Source organism: Platichthys flesus, chromosome 15, assembly GCF_949316205.1.
Source record: "Platichthys flesus chromosome 15, fPlaFle2.1, whole genome shotgun sequence".
In the NCBI taxonomy this organism is placed as follows: Eukaryota; Metazoa; Chordata; class Actinopteri; order Pleuronectiformes; family Pleuronectidae; genus Platichthys; species Platichthys flesus.
This window is the reverse complement of record NC_084959.1, coordinates 16,140,472-16,162,525: the sequence shown is the minus strand read 5'-3', so window position 1 is coordinate 16,162,525 and position 22,054 is coordinate 16,140,472. Positions and strand designations below refer to the sequence as shown.

Genomic DNA, 22,054 nt, shown 5'->3' with positions numbered 1-22,054 from the left:
GGGATCCACTTCTTTGAAGAGGGGATGACAAGTGTGCCTCACAACTTTGAGAGTTTAAATGCATTAAGCTTCTATTCAATAGCACAGGGCTTTATTTTCTACTTCAGGAGAGCTTCCTGAATTCAACAATTCAATAGCACAGCCATGGTTTCTAAAATCCTCACTGCACTTCTGTGTTGTCTGGACAAGTGGATCACCACTTGCTTGTTGAACTATCGATAACACAACACTATAATATATATGTGTGTGTATGTATGTAGATGTTGGTAAAGGAACTCAAATATATTATTTCTGTAAATCCTTGTTCTTTAAATCCTCATGTTCCTCGGTTTATACTTTCATGTCATATCTCCCGACATTAATACAGATCTTAAAGGATGCAATTGGCACTTGGCAATAGAATAAAAACACAAATTTAATATACACAAATTTTTTAAATATGTGTAAACATACAGATGTATGCACATTTTCAGCAGTTCAATGCAAAACAGAAAAACAAAACGATTGATGTTAATTTACAGGCAATTCTAAGGTTGTATTTCTCATCTGCCTAACATGAATATATGGTAATGTTGAAGACCGTGTGATGGGTTTCTCTGGATTATAGTGAGACTGTGAGTAAATTATAAAGATTTCTTTGTAACTACAACATGGATACACTCTTCTTTTCATAAAATCAATCTGCCAACCAGGCCAACACACAGAGGTAAAGAAATATCACAACAATCCACTGAAAGACAAACAGCATACTTTCTAACTAGTAGATTAGCTCTGAATAGTTACATTCTATCTCTTAATGCTTTCCCTAAAATTCCAAGCAAGCAGAAACTGCAATTATAAAATGAGCACCGATTCACAATATAAAACACATTTTTAATTGTATAATTCTGATACTATAATATTTTACTTAATAACTATAAATTTATAATAATCCTATCACTCTTACACACGCAACAGTGGTACACCAATAAATTGGCTTCTTGAAAGAATTCTCTGCACACTTGCAAACTGGAAAAATAAAACTGAAAAAACATTTCAATTCACAACCTCAACCATTTTCAAATCCTTTCTTTTAAAGATCGCAATAATGTCATGTCTGTGTTACTAGATCTTATATAATATACTGTGGAGAAACATGATCAAGATATACAATAGATTAAATGTTTAAGACTGAGTCAAACTTGTATGTGTGACACTGTGAATACTCCAAATAGTAAAAAATATTTTTAGATGCAGCCATCATTTTGTCAAATTACTACATTTGAGCAACTGCAGTCACTTTGTCACCCATTTGTTAAAGAGATGAAAATAAAACACAAACAGCAGGCCATATCTAAGGTAACATAATAATTTCCATTAAAAAGGATTATTTCAGCATCTATGTGAAATAACATGATTAGAAACCATTAATTTACATTTGATTGTCATTACAAAATATCTATAAATCAAAGTCATCTACAAGGTATAAAAGCAGAACACATACATTTCTAAAAAATACCATCACAAAGAAATCTGAGATTGCCATATATCATTGGTGGCAAGGCCTTTGAACAGTATGAGACGCCAGTTCACATTATACTTTACCGTGTACATGTTTCAATATATGGCTACATGCCATGCGTAAAATCTACAGTTTAAAAATACACTGGAAGAACACAATATCATTAACAATTTAATGCAGTCCAATTCAATAGCCCTGAAATTAATGCAGATTTTTATTGAAGCTCATGTTCAATTTCTGGTCAGAGAGGCGTTGATTGAAGCCCATGATTATCCTGAAAAATATGGCTGTAAAATTACCATAGAGCTGAATAAACACCTCTGTGACAAAGTTCAGTGTTGTCATAGTGTTCAACACCAAGTGAGCACTACAAACATCATTAAGGTAGTTTAATTTTGCAGGGATATTTGATTTTTATCCACATGAAATTGTGTTCACCCCACCTGTATATTGGCCACTATGTATTTACATCAGACAATTTTTGTCTTCTGAATTAAACAGATTAAATGTACATATTATTCATTTGAATTTCAATCTGTTTATTGTCCCATCACCATTCACCTGCAATATGTCTGTGCTGGCACTTTTATCAACCCAAACAGTGTCACCCTAGTAAAGCTAACATCAAGTCATTCTGTGGGCAACTGAACAAAAAAAAAAACACTCCTGCAGCATGACAGAAGGATGGTGTGTGAAAATATCAAATTAAAATTCATATTCAAGCTCTCCCTCAGAGTTTTGACAAAGTGTTGTTGAGGCAAACATTGGTGTCTCGCAAACCATTTAGAAAAGACCATTTGGCTCCATCCTGATTTTCACGCATCTCCCGAGGATTTTGAAGACTGGCTGTCCATCCTTTTTTTTTAGTACATGGAGACATTGAGAACCTTAAAACAAACACAAAGTATTACAAAAAATAGGGTAAGGGTAATAACAATGACAGCTTTCATTGATCAATAAAAAAACAACAGCCAAACATGTTAATTACAGAATTGTGAAAGATATCCCTTTTGTAAAGTATATTCAAACTATTATTATTTACTATAGTTTTACTATATTAAAAACAACATTAGTTTTCACAGAAATTGTTCCTGTTTCTTGTCATTAGGGTGACATGGGGATCGTAGGGAGGAGAGTATTCATTTAGCTTTTGTTATCCAAATGTGATCCAAGAAAGGTTGAATCAGGGGCCAGTGGAGTTGGTTATAGATACTTATAGATACTTCCTGTGGTGTGAAGGCGAAACATCTACAACCAAGTCCTAATGCCCTTCTCCAGACACATCTTGATAACTGTGAGCTAGATGTAGGAGAATCTTCACACAGAAATCCAAGTGTAGTGTTTATGCTATCCTTTATTAATCAGTCACTATCATGACAAATAACAGGCCGATATTATGAGTAGAAAATCCTTACCGAATCATCCATAATGGAAGATGGATCGAAGTAGTCTGGCTTCAGTTCCGTTCTTTCTCTTCGATTCTTTGTTGCCGGCTAAAAAACAAAAGTTCAGTCAGAACAAATTATTATGGAAAAGTATTGGGAAATAATAGTTTTAAAGAAAAAAGAAATAATTACAATATATCAAATGATGCATTGAAATGCGGCAACTTTAGTCAATTTTACTCAATCACTTTTCCTGATGTGCAGATTCTGATATGACACTTTTGGGATGTAATAATACTACAGCGAGTTTCTTTGTATGCAGTGATCACAGACATTCATATACACTTCACGCACCATCATCAATTTATTTTTGTTTGGAAACTTTGCTGTTTAAATGAGTTTGCAAGTTTGTAAGATTTATATAAATATTAATATAAGACACTGTCTGTTGGCATTCATTTTACAAAAACATAGTTACGGTTAACAAGTTTGACAATTACCAAATCAATGTCCATTGTGTCAAAATCCATGCCCTCATTGATGTCCTCCAAGCGGTCCTCGGACGACATCATCACATCCTCAACTATTGGCTCCTCATCATCCTCCATGAGTCCTGAGCCTCGACGACTGAGGAGGGCACGTACATAAGATACATGTTAAGCGACGGAGCTTTCTTATGTCAATTACTTATTTAAATAAACAAGTACAATCTTACATTGCTTGCTGCATGTGGTTCCTCATCTTGGTATAGTGCATGTTAACCCGCTCTTGCTGCTGACGCGCCTCAGCTTGTTGCCTCTGTGTCAACATCCAAGTAACCTGGGTACTGTGGGACAGTGGGCAGCATTTAACATGACTTCAATATGTCCATACTTACAGAGATAACATAAGGTATTAATGAAAGCATCAACATTTGCCGAAATCAATTTCAAGGTAAGTGAAAGGAGAAAGTACAGTACAGTCGCTTTAAGTTTCTGAAATGTTTTAAATTTGCTAAAAAATGACAAAATATATGTGTTCACCTAGACATTATTATGGGCAAAGATTTTCATTGACCCAGTTCAAATTAAATCTACAACACAGTGCAGTGTGTACAAAGTGAGAATAGACACTGTAGAAGGAGTTTTTTTTACTTGTAGTCAATGGCAGCCTGGTGGGGATGGTGCGGCTGCTGTTGCTGGGTAGGCACATGCTGATGGGGGAGCTGCTCTGCTGGCATGGTGTATGCAGCCGTGTAGCTTTCTTCTGGCCTCATCTTCTTTGGATCCCTCAGTACAGTAGAGGTGACGTGAGGTGAATGCATCATCACCGGCGTCTGCACGTTTTGCTCACGGTTCATCCAGACTGCATCGCTGCTGCTGCAGCTGTTCTCTTCTGCTGGAGAAAATAACCTTTCACTTGCTGTAATTTACTGAATGCATGCAGTGGCCATAATAATGTGTGCAGTGGGCACAGGCAAGGTAGAGTAGGAACTAAACAAAGAGTTTGCCTATGAAGTCCCAAGGAGAATAATCATTCCAGTGACTGAGACCCATTGTTGAATTGCTCACCTTCAGGCAGTTTCCTTTTGCTAGTCGTGGCTGGTTTAGACTTCTTACTTCTGATGGAGGACCCCCGACTGCTGATCCCACTGATGACAGACATGGTGTCATCGTCACCTCCAACCTGCAGGGAGTTTCTGTAGGAGATGAGGGGCAGCCAGCAGTCCTCTCTCTGCAGAGCCATCTGTAAGGTCATGAACCGCTCCAGGTACGCATGACTGCAGAAGTCGGATTGAAAAAAGATTTTGCTATTTTAAGTGATGTAATCTGAGACTCCAAAAGTGTTTTGTGGGCTCAAACACCCACCCCTCCATGAAATTTACATTTCTCGTTGAACTATCCCTTAAAGAATTCCTCAAACAGCGCTGTGCTTACAACAGAACTTAAATCACTGCATGAATCTTGTGCCTCAGACTTACACTGTTCTCTTGTCCTGTCGCATGAGTTTGCTTGAGAACTCGCTCAGAATATCCAGAAATGCTAGATTCAGCGGTGGACCCCCCTCTCCTTGGGGACTGGGATCTTTAAAAGCAAACTCAATCCCATCCCTAGAACAAACAACAGGCAAATAATGAATGAACAGCTTTCCTTATTAAAAAACACACAAGTCATTGTAAGAGCTGAGTTGCACGCAACGCTGTAAAACCACAAGGGCTTGGATGAGGACTGCTACTTACTTATGTAACATGGCAATAGCATCCCTGGTCTTCAATTGATCCAAGCCAAAGGTTAATGAGAAGCGTCGGGCAAGCTCTTTAATGCCACAGAAGGCTGAAGACGAGCGGTCGATGTTGATGCCAAGTTCTGACAACATCTCATTGAATAACTACCAAAAGGAAAGAAAAAAAGTTAGATTTCCTCACCCCTGTTTTCACAACTGAGAGGTTTAAATTGGAGACTCAATGCATTTGTGATCTGAAGTTTTAGATAAATTCAATTTGGTAGAACTAAAGGTTTATTAATCTGCATCATCCCAAAAATGTAAGGACACTATATCAGTTGACTTTTGAAACATTTAAGTTTCTACCTGGGATGGAAGGCTTACCCTTTGAAGGCTCAGGTTGAGTGTCTTCGCACATTGTACTTTGTCGATTTGTCTTGTTTTGCTCATCGTTTCTTTGATGATATCTCCATAGTCATTGTAATACTAAGGAGAGAGGGATGAAATCTTATTAAGAAGAAGTGCAGGACTGGAGGAATCTTCATAGTTAAAGAAAAAGTGTTAAAACCTACCCTCATGTACTGCTTAAATATATCGGCTCCGGTGTCCATTTCCACAACATTGTAAACGATTAATTTGCAATAGGAAGCTAGAAGATTTCTTCGCTTGTGCAGAGCCTCGATTTTACTGGCTTCATCGTCTTGATGTCCGTCTGAAAGATGTATACAAAATTTAAGACGCAGTCCGTACCCCAAGTACCACATTTTTGTAAGCGTGGTTAAAACAACAGGTGCTTGACTCTCACCTGTGCTGTTGTTGTCATCATCTTGATCAATGAAAACATGATCCAGGATGAAGTTGAGCATCTCTGCCTGCAAAGTAGAGTCTGGGACATAGACCAGAGGCTCAAGTTGTTCTCGGCCTGACGACATCATTTGGTGACTGAAGATCATTAGCAGATCACATAGTATGGTGAAGGCCTGGAATAAACACAACAACAGCGTTTATGACAACACTGACCAACCACATTTCCACCTGTAGTCTGGAATTGAAGAGCAACAGGAATAAAAGAACCGTGCAGTCAGCATAATCCCACCTGCTCCTTTACTGCTGTGTTGATGCTGTTTAGGTAACGCTGACACATTAAGGAGAATGCTCTCATCTGCTTTCTCAAGGTCACCATTTCTCCCTAAAATAGGAGGAAGATTTCAGTTAGACATTACTGTAAGTGTATAACGTTTTTAAATGAACTAGTTAACAGTTGGATTGTCCCGGTATATAAGGACTTCATGAGAAAAATAATACATTTCCTGGACCATTTAATGACAAACAAACATATCTGTGAGACATCCAGGACCAATAATGGACAAATACCTTGAGTGAACTGCCATCTGAAACCTTTGCTAGATGCCACAGGATGATGTAATGTGTGCACTGCATTGCGTGAATCACAATCTGAGGGGCGAAAGTCGAGCAGATCAGATGAGACGTTCATTCAGTCAGATTGAATTTGTTGTTGTTACTGACGATCTCAATTGTTCAGACTTTGATACCTGTTCAGGCATATCCCCATTCTGCAGACCCGAGTTGAGGAGTCTGTAGGTGCTGGTGAAGAGATCCCACTTGGAGAGGTCATGGGCACTAGAGAGAGTGAAAAATGGAAAGTCGAAATAGAAGATATCATGTTATTAGTCACACCTTCTCACATTCTCAAATAAACAAAAACTGATGACCACAAAACACAAAAGCACAATTCCATCAGTTCCTTTACTTGTGGAAAGCGCTGATCTTCTTGAGTGTAGATAGAACTTGGTAGGCGTCATCATCATCTAGTTCTTCCCCCTGACAAATAAAGAGATCCAGCTTGTGAAATCCTGGTCATTCACGCTCGCCACTGCTTCTGTGAACATCCTTTCACACAATCGATAGCAAAGTAACCTCTCACACACAGAGTCTCACAGCACCCACCTCTTGCAGGAAGTCCTCCAGGAGTCTGCTGAACTTGTCTACAAGCTCATCAAGAAGCTGGGAGCGGGCGATGTCCACGCGGTTAAAGATGGAGAACTCATCATTGCAGAGATAATGGTAGGTGGTGGAGCAGGCCTCAAGGACCTCGGTCTCTGTGTGCTTATCCAACACTTCCCAGATTTGCCTCAACAACGCATCCAAATGCTTGATGGGAACATAACATTGTTTGAGTGACACTGTATCAAATTTTAGGATGCATAATTTAGTAAAATGCTAAAAATTGACAAACCTTTTCTAACCGGCCAGTTGTGTAGATGTCAAGATCAAAATACTTTGGTATTTGTAGCAAATTGGTCACCTTGTCAATATCGACACAGTACTATGACAAGAACAGAGGAGGCAGAAAGGATCAATGGTCAGGAATCACACACATTGTCAAGTAAATAAAAAAGTTAACTGCATGAGCTCCTTCGCTATAATGCAAGTGTTCACCTTTGCCAGCAACAGAGGCAATGCAACAGCAAACATCTCTGTGATCCGTGTCCGATCATCCAGCTGTGTTTTCTTCTCCTTTGCAGTCAGGACCTTTCTCGTGCACAAAAATACAACCATGTTACCATCACAAAATCATTCAAGAAACAAATTTGCTCGTCTCTGTGTCGGGCTTGACAAGCAGGCGCTCACCCTCTTCCCCGAGCCTCTGCCAACTGGAGGGTGACATTCACAAGCCTGCCGGATGGCACAGAGCATGATTTCAACCAGAGCTGTCTCCTGGCGATCAGTCAGGGCTAAAAAACACAGACAGGTTAAGTTACTAACAACGTGTATGTGAGACTAGATTTCCTTATTTCTCATACTGGAGCTGAAAATGTGAACCAGCAAGGGTCTGAGACTGTTGTCTCTTACCCTCCTCTCCTGGTATGGGCTCATCCAGCAACAGGCTAATCATTGTCTCCCAGTCCTTCAGCAGCTCCGATCCACACTCCCATAAGCTATCCACCAAGTAGGCCCCATGTTCATGGAGCTGCAAAACATCAAATTCTTCAATATAAAATAGTCAAATGAAAACCTACTGGATCAGTTAATTGCAGAGATAACATTTGATTTAAAAAAATGAAACACAAATAGCCATGATCAAATCCTGTCCCCAGGATCACACTGTTAATATCCAGTAACAGTGACACGCTGACATCTGGTTACCTCGCTCTCCAAGTAGAAGAAGACAGTAGTTTTGATAAGGCTGCCATTGAGGCTCTGCCTGCCCCTCCTGGGTAATCCCTCCTCCTCTGGACCACGATGACTGAAAAGCCTTCAACCAGAACAATACAAGACTGTTAAAAATGTCCGGTGAAGGAAGGTGGAACAAATGCTTGCAGACCCTTTAATAATAATAATTAATTTTTTACATAGTAAATTTCATACATAAAATAGAGCTCAAAGTACTTTCGTGCGTGTCATTAGATTTGGATTTTCCTCTTTTCCCCGACTTAATTCGTCATAGTTTGCATATGTCAAATAAACAAGAGTTCATATCTAGTATTCGCATGTAGTTAGATACTCTGTTGAAAGGCTACACAGCAACATGTCACTTTGTATTTTTGATTTTGCAGTTAAATGGGATATCTCCCACAAAAAGCCATCTTCCAAGCCAAGAGAGGGAGGGAAGGGTAGTAGAACTGAAATGTTCCTTTTCTCTAAAATCGTGTTATGTGTTGGAGGGTCAAATTCACCTAAATCAATAGTTTGATTGCAAAAATAAAACACTTACTTCTTAAAGAGAAATTCTCCTGCTGAAATAGCGATGGGTCGATGTGCTGAGTAAACCAGGTGATAGACACTCTCACAGTCCTCTGCTGTCAGAATCTCGTCACTACTCCTGTTAGTTGAGATGAGCACTTTCTTAGTGATTCAGGCAAATGTAATGAATGAAAATGAAAAGCATTTAGCCTTAAAAGGTAAATGTGAAATTATCTGGTTCAAATATTCTCACAGAAGCTTTACAGATTAGGGAGAAATTTCCTTTTGAAAATCAACTAAAATATGATCATATTCTTCGTATTTCATATTCAATGTCAGCATTAAACAAAAACAATGACAAGTATAAGCAGTAGTGGACACTGGTAATGTCTTTAATTTGTTCCAAAATGTATTAGATTCAATACACAATGTTTCCATTCAAGAGGAAGGCAGGTTACTCACTGTAAGACAAGTGTCAGAAGTTTAATGGCTTGCACTGCAACATCATATTCCTTATCTAGTGTCATAGACACAATGCGGTCCTGTGAATGACAATATGAAGTTTAAAATATTAATTTTAATATTATGTTATTCTTTATATATCTGCGTTTAAAGAATGAACAAATGAAAATCCTGTAAATCTTCTTCTTATAAATAATGTATGAGAAGTACTGAAGTTCTGAAGTACTGAAGCGACGCTGTTTGCTGGCTCACCTTGAAGCGACTTGTGAAGAGCTCCAGTCGAATGCCGAGCTCTCGGTTGTAGAAGAGGCCTTGCAGGGCGGTCAAGCACTTCAGTCGCACCTCACCTTGCTGTCATCACAATAGAAATACAGATAATAGTTATCATATCGATCCCCAGTCTGAGTTTACAGATGTGTCCAATGTCACTTTTTGCGTGTTTGTGTGTGTCAGTTCACTTGAATTCATTTCATAAACAACCTAGATGCTCTGTGTTAGCTCACCTTGTCATGCATTGTCCAGCCAACATACTTCAGGTAACTATCGTTGAGGAAGGCGTCACTGTACAGCTTCATCCACATTCCAATCTCCTCGATACAAACAGCTCGAATTTCAGCTATAGCATCACTGGAAAACGCAAGAGAACAGATGAGAATTTAGTCAATAGGTGTATAATTTGGCAGCATGTAAACAGAACGGTTCGGAAGTGCTACATTTCAAAATCTAACCAAAAAATTTATGTGCACTTATTGCTCTGTTGACATTAAATTCCCACTAGAGGGCGCCAAACAACTGAAAATTAACATTGCACATTGCCTGTGTTGTTGAGGCAAACTCAGGGAAATCTCATAGTCATCAGAACATATGTAAAGTAAATAATATCAAAAATCCACTTACCGATATCTGTGTACAAACACTCCTTTGAAAATTGCGTTCATCATGTTTTCAATGTCATCTTGATTTTCTTGAAGCTGAAGTAAAAACACAAAGTTAATGTTTAGGAATTTATCAATATCTCAAAAACTAAATTCCCCCCAAAAACTGCACTCTTCAATCTCCAAACACAAATATTTGAAGTTGAGGTGTTTGAGTCCACAGAGCACTTTTGGGGTTTCAGGGGTAAACAGTCTAGCCGATAAATGTCCTTTCTTCAGACGTAATAAAACACAAAAAACACAATATGCCGCCAAACTGCTCGTAGACTAAAACATGGTGGAAATGAGACCGTTTCAAGTTGAATATGAATGTCGGGGGTTTTGGACACTTTGATGACACCACAGGAGCAGCATGGAAGCATGACTTTGTTTTATGTTGTGTAACAAAGTGTACCCCTGAGACTCCAGAAGTGTTTTGTGGACTCAAACACCCCCCCCCCCCCCCCCCCCCCCCCCCCCCCTCATTCGACAGAGGGGTGAGTAGATAATTAGTGAATGTTCCTTTTTTGGATGAACTATCCCTTTAGCAACTACTGGACTAAATATATCTGGACGTCAAATTAAGATATTATTTCAGGTCAAATGTTTTTCATAGATAATTAACTATTTGTAAAATAGACTACAAGGCTGGACAAATTGAGAATTTCCTTCATTAACGGTGCTTTCAGACCAAATGCATTTTTCAGGCAGCGTCATTATATTCAAAGTCAACTAAAAAGTTACAAATAACCACACATTTTCATTGGGGCAAATTAAAACATTTTCAGGCCTCTGTGCTGCTAAAAGCTTTCAGTACCAAGAACAAGTATTTGGAGAAAAAGAGTGGCTGCAAGTGTTAAGACAATAAATTTGTATTCTCACCTCTTTACGTTTCTGTAACAGGAGCTCCAGCCTATCATTGGCCCGATTGGCGATGACTTTGTTCCTCTCCGCCTCGTACTGTCTTTGGGTGTTGTCCATGTTGATGCTCAGGTTCAGAGCAACGTTCACCAAGGCTGTCATCAACTTCATGGCTGCCGAAGATGACAAAAATCTGAGACACTCTTGAAGGAACAACAACTTCCTGACAATAACAGCATAAACATGCAGAAAGCCAAAGGGCACCGATAGACAATATCAGAGTGCACGTTAAAAACTGACCTGCGAGTGTGCTTGTGTGTCTAAAGGCCCGAACTTGTGAGTCAGACAGGCCTGTGAGCAGCGAGATGACTGTGTCCATCATATACTCATCATAGATGATGCTGTACTGACACTGACGCACCAGAACTGCGATGAAATCAAAGAAGCTTATTCTGAACTTCTTCCATTGTGGCCCCGACAAAGTTAATGGATAGTCCCCACTGTCCTGTTTGAGGAGAGCAGAGAGATGATCAGGTTCCGGTCAGAAATGCTACATTTGTTTTACACCATGTTCAGTTCCCATTTAAATCTGTCAAATTTGAATTTGAATCAACAAAACATTTGGGACATTTCTAGGCATTCTTGTTATAATGTAAAGTGCTTACAAGTGTCCGATGTATTTTTTATTTTTTTTTACCTAACACAAAGTGACACATTTCTAGGCATTTTTCAGCAGTCAAGGTGGGGCTTTAGATTACACTCGGTTTTTCTATGTTTTGGTTTGTGCTAGGTGTTATTCCAAGCTCGCAGCTAAATCTGACATTACTGCACCACACTACCGGAATTCACAGACATCTGCCTCGCCCAATATAACTTGGACACGGCGTTCTTCTCTGGTATTTAAAGGATCATTGATGTTGACAATTATCGCCACCTACTTGTGTGAGCTTCTTGTGTTGACATTGTATAAACTTGAGGTAGTGTGGACCGAAAGGTTGGGAATGTAAGGGAAAATATCTGCAGTAGAGCAAACAAGCTCTTAAGTAAAAAATTTAAAACAGCCTACATCACCTCATCGAACTCCTCTGTCATTTTTCGAATGATTTCTGAGTTCTGCATATGTCTGAACATCTCTCCACTCACAGCACCTACAGGAAGAGTCACACAACGTCAGTCAAATCCTGAATATTCAACTACTTTCAGACACCTGCCACTGGTCAGACACTTACCTCTACAGCCAGAGCACTGAATGAAGAAGTTGATTAAGTCCAAGAGTGCAACGTCCCTGTCATGTTTGTATGCCTCAATCCAATCATCCACAACGGACTGGAAAAGAAAACAGGACCAAGATGATTTATTCATGCATCGAATCAGCACAACATTCAGGATTAAAATCATCCTAGAATTATCTTAGAGAAGCTGACGTTACAATGCTAAGAGCTAATCAATACACCAATAATATAAGACACATCTACAAAACCAGTCAAAATATTTTCTGAGGTACAAAACAATAGTTAAAAAAGATGTGGGGACACAAAACCAGTCAAAAAAATCATTTTACTATACTACATGGGTGCACCCACCTGTGTGGCACTCTTCCCCGCTTTAACCACCTCGAACAGGGTCATATTCTCCATTCCGTTCTCCTGATGATTGCCATTCACCAGACCAAGACCAGGGACCCTCCCGGCTCCCCCACCTTTGGCCTTGTCTCCCGGCGCCTTCCTGCCTTTCTTAGCTGCCTGTAGAAAAGTTTGTCCGATGGTGGAGATATTGTGTGATTACATTCCGTGTGTGCAAACTGAATACTTATCCTTAGTGTGAATTTAAATTCTGCCGCAGTGTAAAGATATTACCATATTATCTTAATTTATACATGGATCGTTATGGAAAAGGAATAAATGAAGACAGACGGTTTGAATAAACTTACTGTGCCCTTTGCTGCCTTTGCATGTTTGCCATCAGGATCCTCAAAGTCAGTATCTGAAGACAACTGAGATTCTGCCTCTCTGTGAACACAAAGTCAATTACACCTCATAAATAACTCACGTTTCAGAGGATAGGAGACACATGCAAAAGAAGCTTTCGAATAAGAAAATCAATGAGTTTCATTTGATGATAGATGTCTGTGATCCACTGCTTACTGAGGAAACTGAAATTCTGTGTGCAAATCCTGCGCTGCTATCATTTCTTTAACATGTTTTGGATCTGCCAGTGGAGGAGGTGCCTCTTCTGCTCTGGACTCCAAACAAGATGGTATCTCTTCAACTGCACCTGGAAAACAAGACAAATCGGAAGAGTGCATTCATTAAAGACTACACTGTCACGAGCTGCAATGAGGCACAATCAAATCAAAGTAGGTCTTCATCAAGGCTCAGTTTCAAGAACCCATGTATTCCCCACAAAGGGAGAATTACAATAGGTATCTTATACCAGACATCAGGTCCAAATAAACACCAGCTTGCTTTAAATGCCTTAGTGATATGAAGCCTGTAGAGATGAAGATAATGCAGAGATATCATATTCAAGCTTGTTAGATTCATGTGCATGTAGAAAACAATGTCTGTGCAGTTGACGGATTTCTCTCTGTGTGGCAGTAAATGTGAGTATTTGCTCACAAGCTCATCGCTTTTCAACATTATCCCTTCATTGTAACTATTGAGGCGTTTATTCTCAGAGTGGAACAGACAGTTTCCTCGCTCATAAAACATGTACAGGCCCCCAAAATAGCACAGATGTAAATAATACAAATAACTGCCGGTTGAATTCCAGTGCTGGTATTGTGCATGTTAGCCTCTGTTATACTGTCACTGATACTTGGATACTTGAACAGAACGGAGCCATTGTTTATGTTATTGGTAAAACTGCGATGTCAAAATGTCTGATGTGAAAAGGGCCTGTGCACGGAAAAATTTGTTGAGCACTCATTAAAATCCAAACCCATTAATAAATTGAGATTTTCAGCCTAATGTTGAGATTTGATGTTTTTCTCCATTTTAGAGAAATGGCAAAACAAAGCATCAATCTGAAGATATCTCCCTGGGGTCTGGGAAAATGTGAGGCAATATTCTACAACATTCTTTACAGAAAACAATTACTTGATTAATCTATAGTGAATAACTGCAGAATTAAATGATCATCAGATGGAGCCCTGCTTTATTCCCACAGCATGGTCAGAGCTCCTCTCAAACAAGCTTTAGATACAGGATTGATGGAGATGTTTCCTGGATCTCTCATTCACTTCCACTCAACTTTTTTACAGAGGACTCTGCTGCTTCCATCTCGAATTGTGCAGACAATTCTGAGCTTGGAAAACAATTATTTATGACGCCCACACTGCACATCTTAAATTAAAGATAAAACATTTCATTTATATTTACTTGGTGCTGAAATAATTAAATAAAACATGATTGATGTGATCTTTGCGAGCTGAATAACCGTTTGTCATTCATTAAATACAAATAAGAACTAAGAGGTTATACATCACATTAGGGAAATGTGCATGTTTATCTTCATTTAACACCATTGCTAATTAGAGAAAGAGAAAATATGCGTTGAGTCATAAGAGATTATGAGATCCAGCAGAGCTGAAAAAGCAAAAGGCTACAGGGAGTTCTGGAGTCACATTATTATTTCCTTTATGATTTTTGCTCCAGAGTGAAGGTTGTGGTTGGAAACTTGCTGGTTTTTTAAACAGTTAAAAAACCAGCAACTCACAAATCTGAAGTAAATCAACTGCATTATGTCAAGTATAGTGGACTTTTAGTATATTGCAATTTTTGGAAATTATATTGCAAAACTTTCGGCCACGAAGATATGACCAAATACTTTAAAGATGAAAAGGTTCATAGGAGTGTATAACAAATAATTATCAGGACAAATGTCATGTTACTATATATTTTAGGTTTTTGAGACTTTTGCTGCTAAGTGAAGGTTGCCGTTTGAAACGCTTCTTTATTGACAAAGAAGGACAATTGACAAAGATCCACACATTAAAAAAAATCCTAGATCAATTATGCGCTATAGCTCCTCACTTAACTCCCACAATATTATTTTTGGGATCGTTTTTGTATTATTATAATAAGTATTATACATTGGACTTTTGTTGTATTGTTATAAATGAGCGTTACATTGCCAAATATTAGCACTGGGTGACCGGAGGTAGATTATAAAGTACTTGTTATTGTTATTAATTGTTGATAGGTATTCTTCCCCACTTTACGTGATAAAGATCTATAAATATATATTTAATCCTTGTTATATTGCAATTTATCACAATTACAATAATAGTTATTGATATTATTTAATTGCCCAGCCCCAGTACAGATACTGTGCGGCACCACTATAATTATTTAATCAGGCCGAGTTTCATATGAGGACAATAAGGGAGTTTTTGCAGTTGGGCAGTGGAAATTTATTCGAATTCTTAATAAATTCTTTCTTCCATCCTTTTTTTTGTGAAGGGAATTGCCCATAGACTGTATATACAGAGAAATTGCGACATAGATAATTGGGGATATCAGGGTGGTGATATTGTGTAGTGTTACACGTGGTGGCCACACACATACACCCCCACACATCCACGAACACACACAGGTGGTGTGTTTGATGCTGTCGCACTAGATCTGAACTGACCTCTTGACCCGGAGCTGGAGACAAACTGTACAGAGGAAGACAGACAGGTGGTCTGAACTTTACCAGGCGGTTGTGCGACAGACGAACTGAAGCACCGACACTAAATCTCCTACTCGTTCCTTGCTGACTAACACAGACGACATTTAAACCCCGATTCCAGGATGTACTGGAAATGTGACGCGGTTGTCCTGTGACCATAAAGGCTCCCGCGTACTCCGTCCAAGTCACCATCAGATATTTAGTTTTGAGTACGATGCGATCATCAACTTTAACATGACTTCTGATGTGAAATAACTAGATCCCAAAACAATTGTGGCCAGTGCAGCTGTATTGTCCCGAGCTCCAAACAGCACCACAGATGTTCCCCGGGCTGCCACAGAGTCCTGTCAGCTCTTCGTCTCTGATACGACGGCCGAGCAGCTCCCAGGCTAACGCTAATCTCACGGTGATGTGACGTTAGCCGATGTGTTATACAGCCGCTAGGACCAGCCGTCGTTAGCTTCTTAATGCATAACGAGATGCTAACGTTCAGATTTAGGTCCACGTTGAGATTTCGATACAATCACAGCGTCGGTTTCGTCGCTAGCATGACTAGCATTGCTATTAGCTGTGGTTGGCTAACGACACCACTGCTTCTCCCGACCTGGAAGCTTTGCTCTCCCTTATCAATGACGTCGATTATAATTTACTCGGGAGGGGGGAAAGTGGCATTTCTGTGTGAGAGAGCCCTGTTGACAGAGCCGTGTAGCCGAGCAGCTAGCACAGCAGCATCAATGACAAACTCCCTGGATGTTAACACTCGCTCACTATCCGCCATTTTACAACTTACCTTGTTTTAAATCATAGACGGACTAAAAGCGAATATTCCAAACGTTGCGGACTTTGCAAGGATGCTCTCACCAGTGTCCTGCACAAACTGTCAGTTCCCAAACCTCAGAAACTGTGGTTTAATGTGCTAGCTAGCGTGAGGAGGCTCCTTGGTGGCTAATATAGCAAGGTACACTTTGTATTTTCCTTGTTATGAATGTAGCACACACGCCACCTTTCGGCGGAACCGGGAACTGCTGGTCAGAGGGGCCATATCATATCCTGTCCGTCAGTGCTGATCCCTGCAAGACACACACACTCATTATACCCACACACACTCTTACTATATATACACACACACAGTATACTCACACTCACTATACATATACTACAGACACACTCTCACTATACACACACTCACACACACAATCACTGTACACACACTATATGTGGGAAATTAACACCAAGCTTTCACAGTCCTGGATTCACTATGTTGGATAACATAAGCCACAAATATAGTATTGTGTTGCAGGAATACTTCTAGTCCCACAAATGTGTGAATTCAAAAGATGATAAAAGCAGTGTTTTTATAAATATATAGTGATTTTACATTTCTTCTGTGATCAGAATCTAAAAGGTATTTATCCAAAATATCTGATGTCCCTATTCAGCCCAAGTCATTCGTAATGTTTACCTCATATCTAGTTCACTTCTGCGCACGAGGTACATTTTTTTTAAATAAAATAAAATAAAAATTATAAGTCCTGATGGACTGCCTGCTCCTCTTATTAAACGCATCGAGGACCTGCGGGCGGTGAGTCGACTGTAGCCTTTCTGTGGGTGGCTGCAATTACCGGCGAAGCCTTTTTATTGAAGTTTAACACAAAGCCAGTCAGAGGAGAAAGTGGCATAAAATGTGTTATTGTTATTATTCAGACCCATAAGAATAGTCTCTTTTCTAAGTATCGGCTCCAGGCATAACCCTGAGGGGTTTTATCTAACAGTAACAGGTCTGGAATTTCAACTTTTGAAGATGTTTTCATGTTCTTGTTGCTCCTATATCTCAGAGCAAGAGAGTCAAACTGTAGCTGAGAAATCTCTTCTAGTTGTTGGTAGAAGGAGAGGAATTTGAAAAGGGGGATGCCAGTGAGGGATTACTGAGGTGATGAAAAGTAAGGAGGAGAAATAAAGAATGAAAAGTTAGATTTAGCTGTTGCTATAGGTAGGTAGCATATAGGAAGGAGATCATCACTTCAGTTGACCTGTAGTTTGGTTTATTTTGTCCAATATTTCCTCTTAGATCTTGATAGATTTTGATTTGTTTGTTACAGTGTAGCTGCTACTGTCCATTCACTTTTTACTTAGGAGCTGTTGACATGCAGAGATGAACAAAAGCACAACACGTTTTGCCGCAAGTCCTTTATTGTTTCAGATGAATCAGAAAAAAATCCCTTCAGGCACTTGATGATGCACTTGGTTACCACTGTTTTATACAGATCAGGACACTTCCTGTGATCAGAAGGTGGATTTAACAGTAAAATTGATTATGAGCTAAAACCATAAATTAACGGTAAAAAAAAAAACTGTGGCTTCACACCACAAGTGAACCACACAGAGTTCCCTCTAAAGCCATTTTCAAAACATGAGATTGGGAAAAGGTAGTTTCTGAAATTCACCTTTTGTTCGGATCAGACGCATTCACAACAACAGGAAAATGTCCCCAGCATTCAGCCAAGTGGTGTTGTCTGGGTAGATAATACAGGAGGCAGGGCATAATGTTCGGGTTTGCGGCAATCACGTGTTAAGACACAACATCAACATGCCCACTCTCTCGTGGGCAATTTCCCAGACATTTTCCTGCTTTTTTTTTGGCAAGAATTTTAGCATGTTAAAGCCCTCAAAAAGCCAATTAATTTGCCTGAAAAATTTTATAATAATAATCCTTACAATTTCAATTGTCTGTCAGTATCTGTCAGTGCTCGGGCCTTAATAATAATATAAGCATTTTATAGCATTCAAAGAGAATAATTAAGAGTAAGAAATTATACATTTAAATGTCTACAAGGTAATTTGTTGCTGTTTGTTATTTTTTTATTTATTAATGTTGCATAGTTCTCTTCTTTGGAAGTGTCAGAGTTGTATTATTCTACAAAGATAGAACGGCCTCCAGACCTGAAAACTCCATTTATTAATAAACTCTGTGTTAATACTATCTATAACACTATTAACACTAATAAAACCAATACTGATATTATTATGGGCAATATTCACACTAAGACTGATCCAAGCATGTTTATATTTAGAAGTCAAGTTTCATTACAAAAGCTTTACTTCACAGGTCACAATGCAAAAACGGTAAAGGGTTTTGCCTCTTGAACTTTCCCTGTACCTCTTGCTGCAACATGTCCCCTGTGAGGCCAACATTAAACTCTTTACAATGAAATAATCTTGGGAGAAAGAACTTGCTCTTTACACATTTGACAGCTTTGACATTTTATTGCTCCATTAATCATATCTGACAGGTTTTGTAAGCAGGACCAACTTGAAAAGCGACCAACTGTTAGTGATTATGACTACATCTATAATCCATGTTATATCTCGTGTCCCCCTCATTACATCAAAATGTAATTCTGCTGGTGAAGCCTCATCTACATGAACTCGTTGATGAAGCTGTTCACTGTCCCTTCAGGCGTCTCCTCCACAGGCAGTCCCTGGCAAAAGGAAGGCACCACGAGGAGATCGGGATCCTTGATCTCGTTTTCAACTTCCAAAAGGCTGCGAGAAAGTGATATAAACATTAAATGGAGATCTAAAGCATTATAACTTCTGCTCCCATTAGATATGAGAAAATATCATAAACATGCTTGGAGTGTTTAATGCCATTTAAAAAAAAAAAAGAAGAAACCAACCTGAACATGAATGATGTCTCGTCTAAGTACATTGAGAACACAGGCAAACATCCCATGGTTACAGACATGGAGTAGTAGCCTAAAAAAGAGAAAGATATTAACAACTATGAATGATACACACTTTACATTGTAAAGAAGATTCTCATTATTTGACAGCATCTGTCCCACCCTTCTTGTCTGGCATTGATCCCACCCACGCGTTGATCTTCAATCCCTCTCCCTCAATGGATGGATTCCCGCTGTTTATCGTAGCCAGAAACCTGGCGTCATCAGGAACTTGTAGAGGATGGATGGTGCACTGCAGCTTCTTTTTCTCACAGGTCTGGTTTTTGCTGTCGATCTCATAGAATATTCCCTGCCAGACGTGGACATAGATTCAAAGAATCAGGGCCCAAAACCGGTTAATGAGTTTTGACATTTATTCAAGTGAGAAAACCGTTACCTCCTCAAAGAACATCAGCAGATCCAAACTCAGTGAGGTGTTTGCGAAGTGGCTCTCGTTTGATCTGAACCGCAGTTTCTTGCACATCGAGTCGTAGGTGATGGCCCCATATGCTCTCATTTCACCCTTCATTTTCATCTGGTGTCATTCAACAACAAACAATTCATTCAGAGAGAGAGATTCTAGAGGTCCAGTTCTTGTCCTGGTACTGTAAAAAGTGGTCAAAAAATGATCAAAGCAAACTCACCACAGACAGGAATCCTGTCATGTTAGGTGAGTCTGAAAAGACAACAGCTGGTTAGAGGCAGGGCCGCTGCTAGCCATTTGGGTGTTTTATTGTTTTTAGATAAAATAAAACAACACATATTTGTAAGAAAAGCAGAACCTTTCAATTAGTCACACAGCAACTCAGAAACACACACACAACACATATTTGAAAGAACAACCTTCTTCAATGAAATAAACCAAAGAATGTTATCCCTGTTGTACTATTATATAAAACAGAACTATACGATTAGTCACACAAAACAGAGGAATAGTTACAAAACTGTACAAACTCTGCAGAAGACAGTATATATTGCACAAGTGAACGGGCATCAGTTGCAGGGAGCTCTACAGATGCACACGTCTGCATTTCATCCTGGGGCAGAGGCCCAAGCAGCCAAGCACAGCTCCACTGCCCCAGCCAGAGTGTGCACAGCCAGGCCAAAGCACCACCAAGCCAGGGGGTGAAGCACCCAGCCCGCCTGCACAGCTCTCCAGGCCCCGGCCAGCGCGCATGGAGCCACAGGCAGTGTCAGCTGCAAAGCAACATCTAAGCAGCATTCTGTACCCTTTACACATTCTTAAGCTGAAAAAAAAAACAATTGTTTTCTATTAACTCAAATAGGAAATCTGTGATCTAGGAAGCCACTTGACACGGACCACTCAAAATTAATCACCAATAAAGGAACCAAAATGACAGAACCACAAATTCTTACGACAAGGCTGATGGTGGTGATCTGCATGTGTGGCGGCAGTCAAGCATATGAGGACGACGAACGTGATAGCTGCGTACATTTTCCTGGTCCAGGGGGAGTCACAAAACAATATCTGAGATGTCAAAAAACAACCGTAAGTGCATCTGGCTTCCAGTTGAATCTATCCCTGCTTTTATAGTGCTGCAGGCTGGTGCGGTGGTGACTCAATCCTGGACTTCAAACAATCAAGCTGTCCAAACATATTAGACCATGGCCCAGCTGGAGGTGACACGGCAAAATGGTTTCTCTTGTGCTATCATGGCTTTTGTGATTGTGCAGCTGTCCTCAGATGTTTTCGTGCAGTGATGTGCTGTGTCTGCCCCACACTGTCAAAAAAGCTCCTTTCACAGTAAAGAGGAGGTCAAGTGGGAACAATCATGGAGGATGAACAACGTTCATGTGAGGGAAGTATGTCTCGGTATGTTGACGTCTATAGGACAATTTATTTGGCAGTATTTATCTGCTGAGCTTCCCACTGAGGATCCCCTCACAATGACTGACTGTTCAGAGTTGAGTGGACCAAAAACGGTCTTTGAACGCTGACTCAGCACAATCAGATTCCAGCTGCATGATGCCGGTGCCCGCTGGCCCTGGCACCCCAGTTTGTATTTTTGTTTGTAACCAAGATTATGCAACTGGATGGAATACACGTACATGCGTCGTTGAAGATCACATACAATTTTGATACAGATTCAGGAATTCTTTAACATTTGTGGGATAATTTGTCAAAACCCATTGACCTTGATTAGATGTGTTTTCTATTAAAAGCAACCGCAAGCATTAAGGAGGGTAGCTACTTGCTTTTGAACAAAAAATCCAATTTATAATAAATCTTCTTTAAATCAGCATTTTCATGTGTTCGGAATGTCACTTGTTTGAGATGTTCCATAGTTTTTTACCTTCCGGTCATTTTCCTCAACAGGAATGGTATACTTCTTAAATAACTCTTTGAGACAAAAGAAAATCCATTGCAATGTAGTTTCTTTTCGAGTCTTTTTCCTTCTGTCAACTGACTCCATAAAGAACTTGTATTTGGCACATGAAGAACTTACCATAAAGCCTCTACCCCTATTAGTAAATGAATATGTGGGGAAAAAGAAAGAAAGAAAGCTTTAACTTCCCTTCTTGGGGTCAGTCTTTGTTCCCTTGAACTCTCTTACCCTGTCTTTTAAAAAAGTGATCCAAACTAAACAGAAAACCTGGGTTGTTTAT

General features: G+C 39.5%; 2 protein-coding genes across 3 annotated transcripts; both read right to left on the bottom strand.

Moving 5' to 3' along the window:
- Positions 1-395: 395 nt before the first annotated feature.
- stag2a (STAG2 cohesin complex component a) lies at positions 396-16,694 on the bottom strand. 2 transcript variants are annotated; one of them, XM_062405774.1, is made up of 34 exons: positions 16,495-16,694; positions 13,175-13,304; positions 12,961-13,039; positions 12,614-12,772; positions 12,260-12,356; positions 12,102-12,178; positions 11,331-11,535; positions 11,052-11,203; positions 10,153-10,226; positions 9,759-9,882; positions 9,508-9,606; positions 9,256-9,335; positions 8,825-8,932; positions 8,257-8,365; positions 7,963-8,080; positions 7,741-7,844; positions 7,549-7,641; positions 7,346-7,435; positions 7,057-7,260; positions 6,860-6,930; positions 6,642-6,729; positions 6,463-6,543; positions 6,185-6,277; positions 5,894-6,068; positions 5,661-5,800; positions 5,473-5,574; positions 5,105-5,253; positions 4,847-4,975; positions 4,437-4,645; positions 4,020-4,263; positions 3,602-3,712; positions 3,387-3,513; positions 2,917-2,994; positions 396-2,388 (listed from the first exon to the last, which is right to left on the bottom strand). In XM_062405774.1, exons 2-34 carry the CDS (start codon positions 13,216-13,218, stop codon positions 2,365-2,367), a joined length of 3,837 nt encoding a protein of 1,278 aa, XP_062261758.1. In that variant the 5' UTR covers positions 13,219-13,304; positions 16,495-16,694; the 3' UTR covers positions 396-2,364. The 2 variants fall into 2 exon arrangements, with proteins under 2 accessions (XP_062261758.1, XP_062261759.1); XM_062405775.1 differs by having other exon boundaries at positions 4,020-4,260.
- A 2,254-nt stretch (positions 16,695-18,948) lies between these two features.
- Positions 18,949-20,960, bottom strand: epd (ependymin). Its single transcript, XM_062406775.1, has 6 exons — positions 20,804-20,960; positions 20,071-20,102; positions 19,824-19,961; positions 19,550-19,736; positions 19,382-19,460; positions 18,949-19,247 (listed from the first exon to the last, which is right to left on the bottom strand). The coding sequence occupies exons 1-6, from the start codon at positions 20,880-20,882 to the stop codon at positions 19,121-19,123; spliced, it is 642 nt and encodes a 213-aa protein (XP_062262759.1). The 5' UTR covers positions 20,883-20,960; the 3' UTR covers positions 18,949-19,120.
- Positions 20,961-22,054: the final 1,094 nt, after the last annotated feature.

What these genes read in the sequence shown, in the direction of transcription:
- stag2a (XM_062405774.1), bottom strand. Translation starts at nt 13,218, where the DNA reads ATGATAGCAGCGCAGGATTTGCACACAGAATTTCAGTTTCCTCA. An exon ending in TCTTCACAAGTCGCTTCAAG is followed by an intron (nt 9,336 to 9,507) that starts GTGAGCCAGCAA and finishes TGTCATTCACAG; the next exon opens with GACCGCATTGTGTCTATGAC. An exon ending in ACACAATGGACATTGATTTG is followed by an intron (nt 2,995 to 3,386) that starts GTAATTGTCAAA and finishes TTTGTTTTTTAG; the next exon opens with CCGGCAACAAAGAATCGAAG.
- epd (XM_062406775.1), bottom strand. Translation starts at nt 20,882, where the DNA reads ATGTACGCAGCTATCACGTTCGTCGTCCTCATATGCTTGACTGCCGCC. An exon ending in TCACCACCATCAGCCTTGTC is followed by an intron (nt 20,103 to 20,803) that starts GTAAGAATTTGT and finishes TTGTCTTTTCAG; the next exon opens with ACTCACCTAACATGACAGGA. An exon ending in TGACAGGATTCCTGTCTGTG is followed by an intron (nt 19,962 to 20,070) that starts GTGAGTTTGCTT and finishes GAATGACACCAG; the next exon opens with ATGAAAATGAAGGGTGAAAT.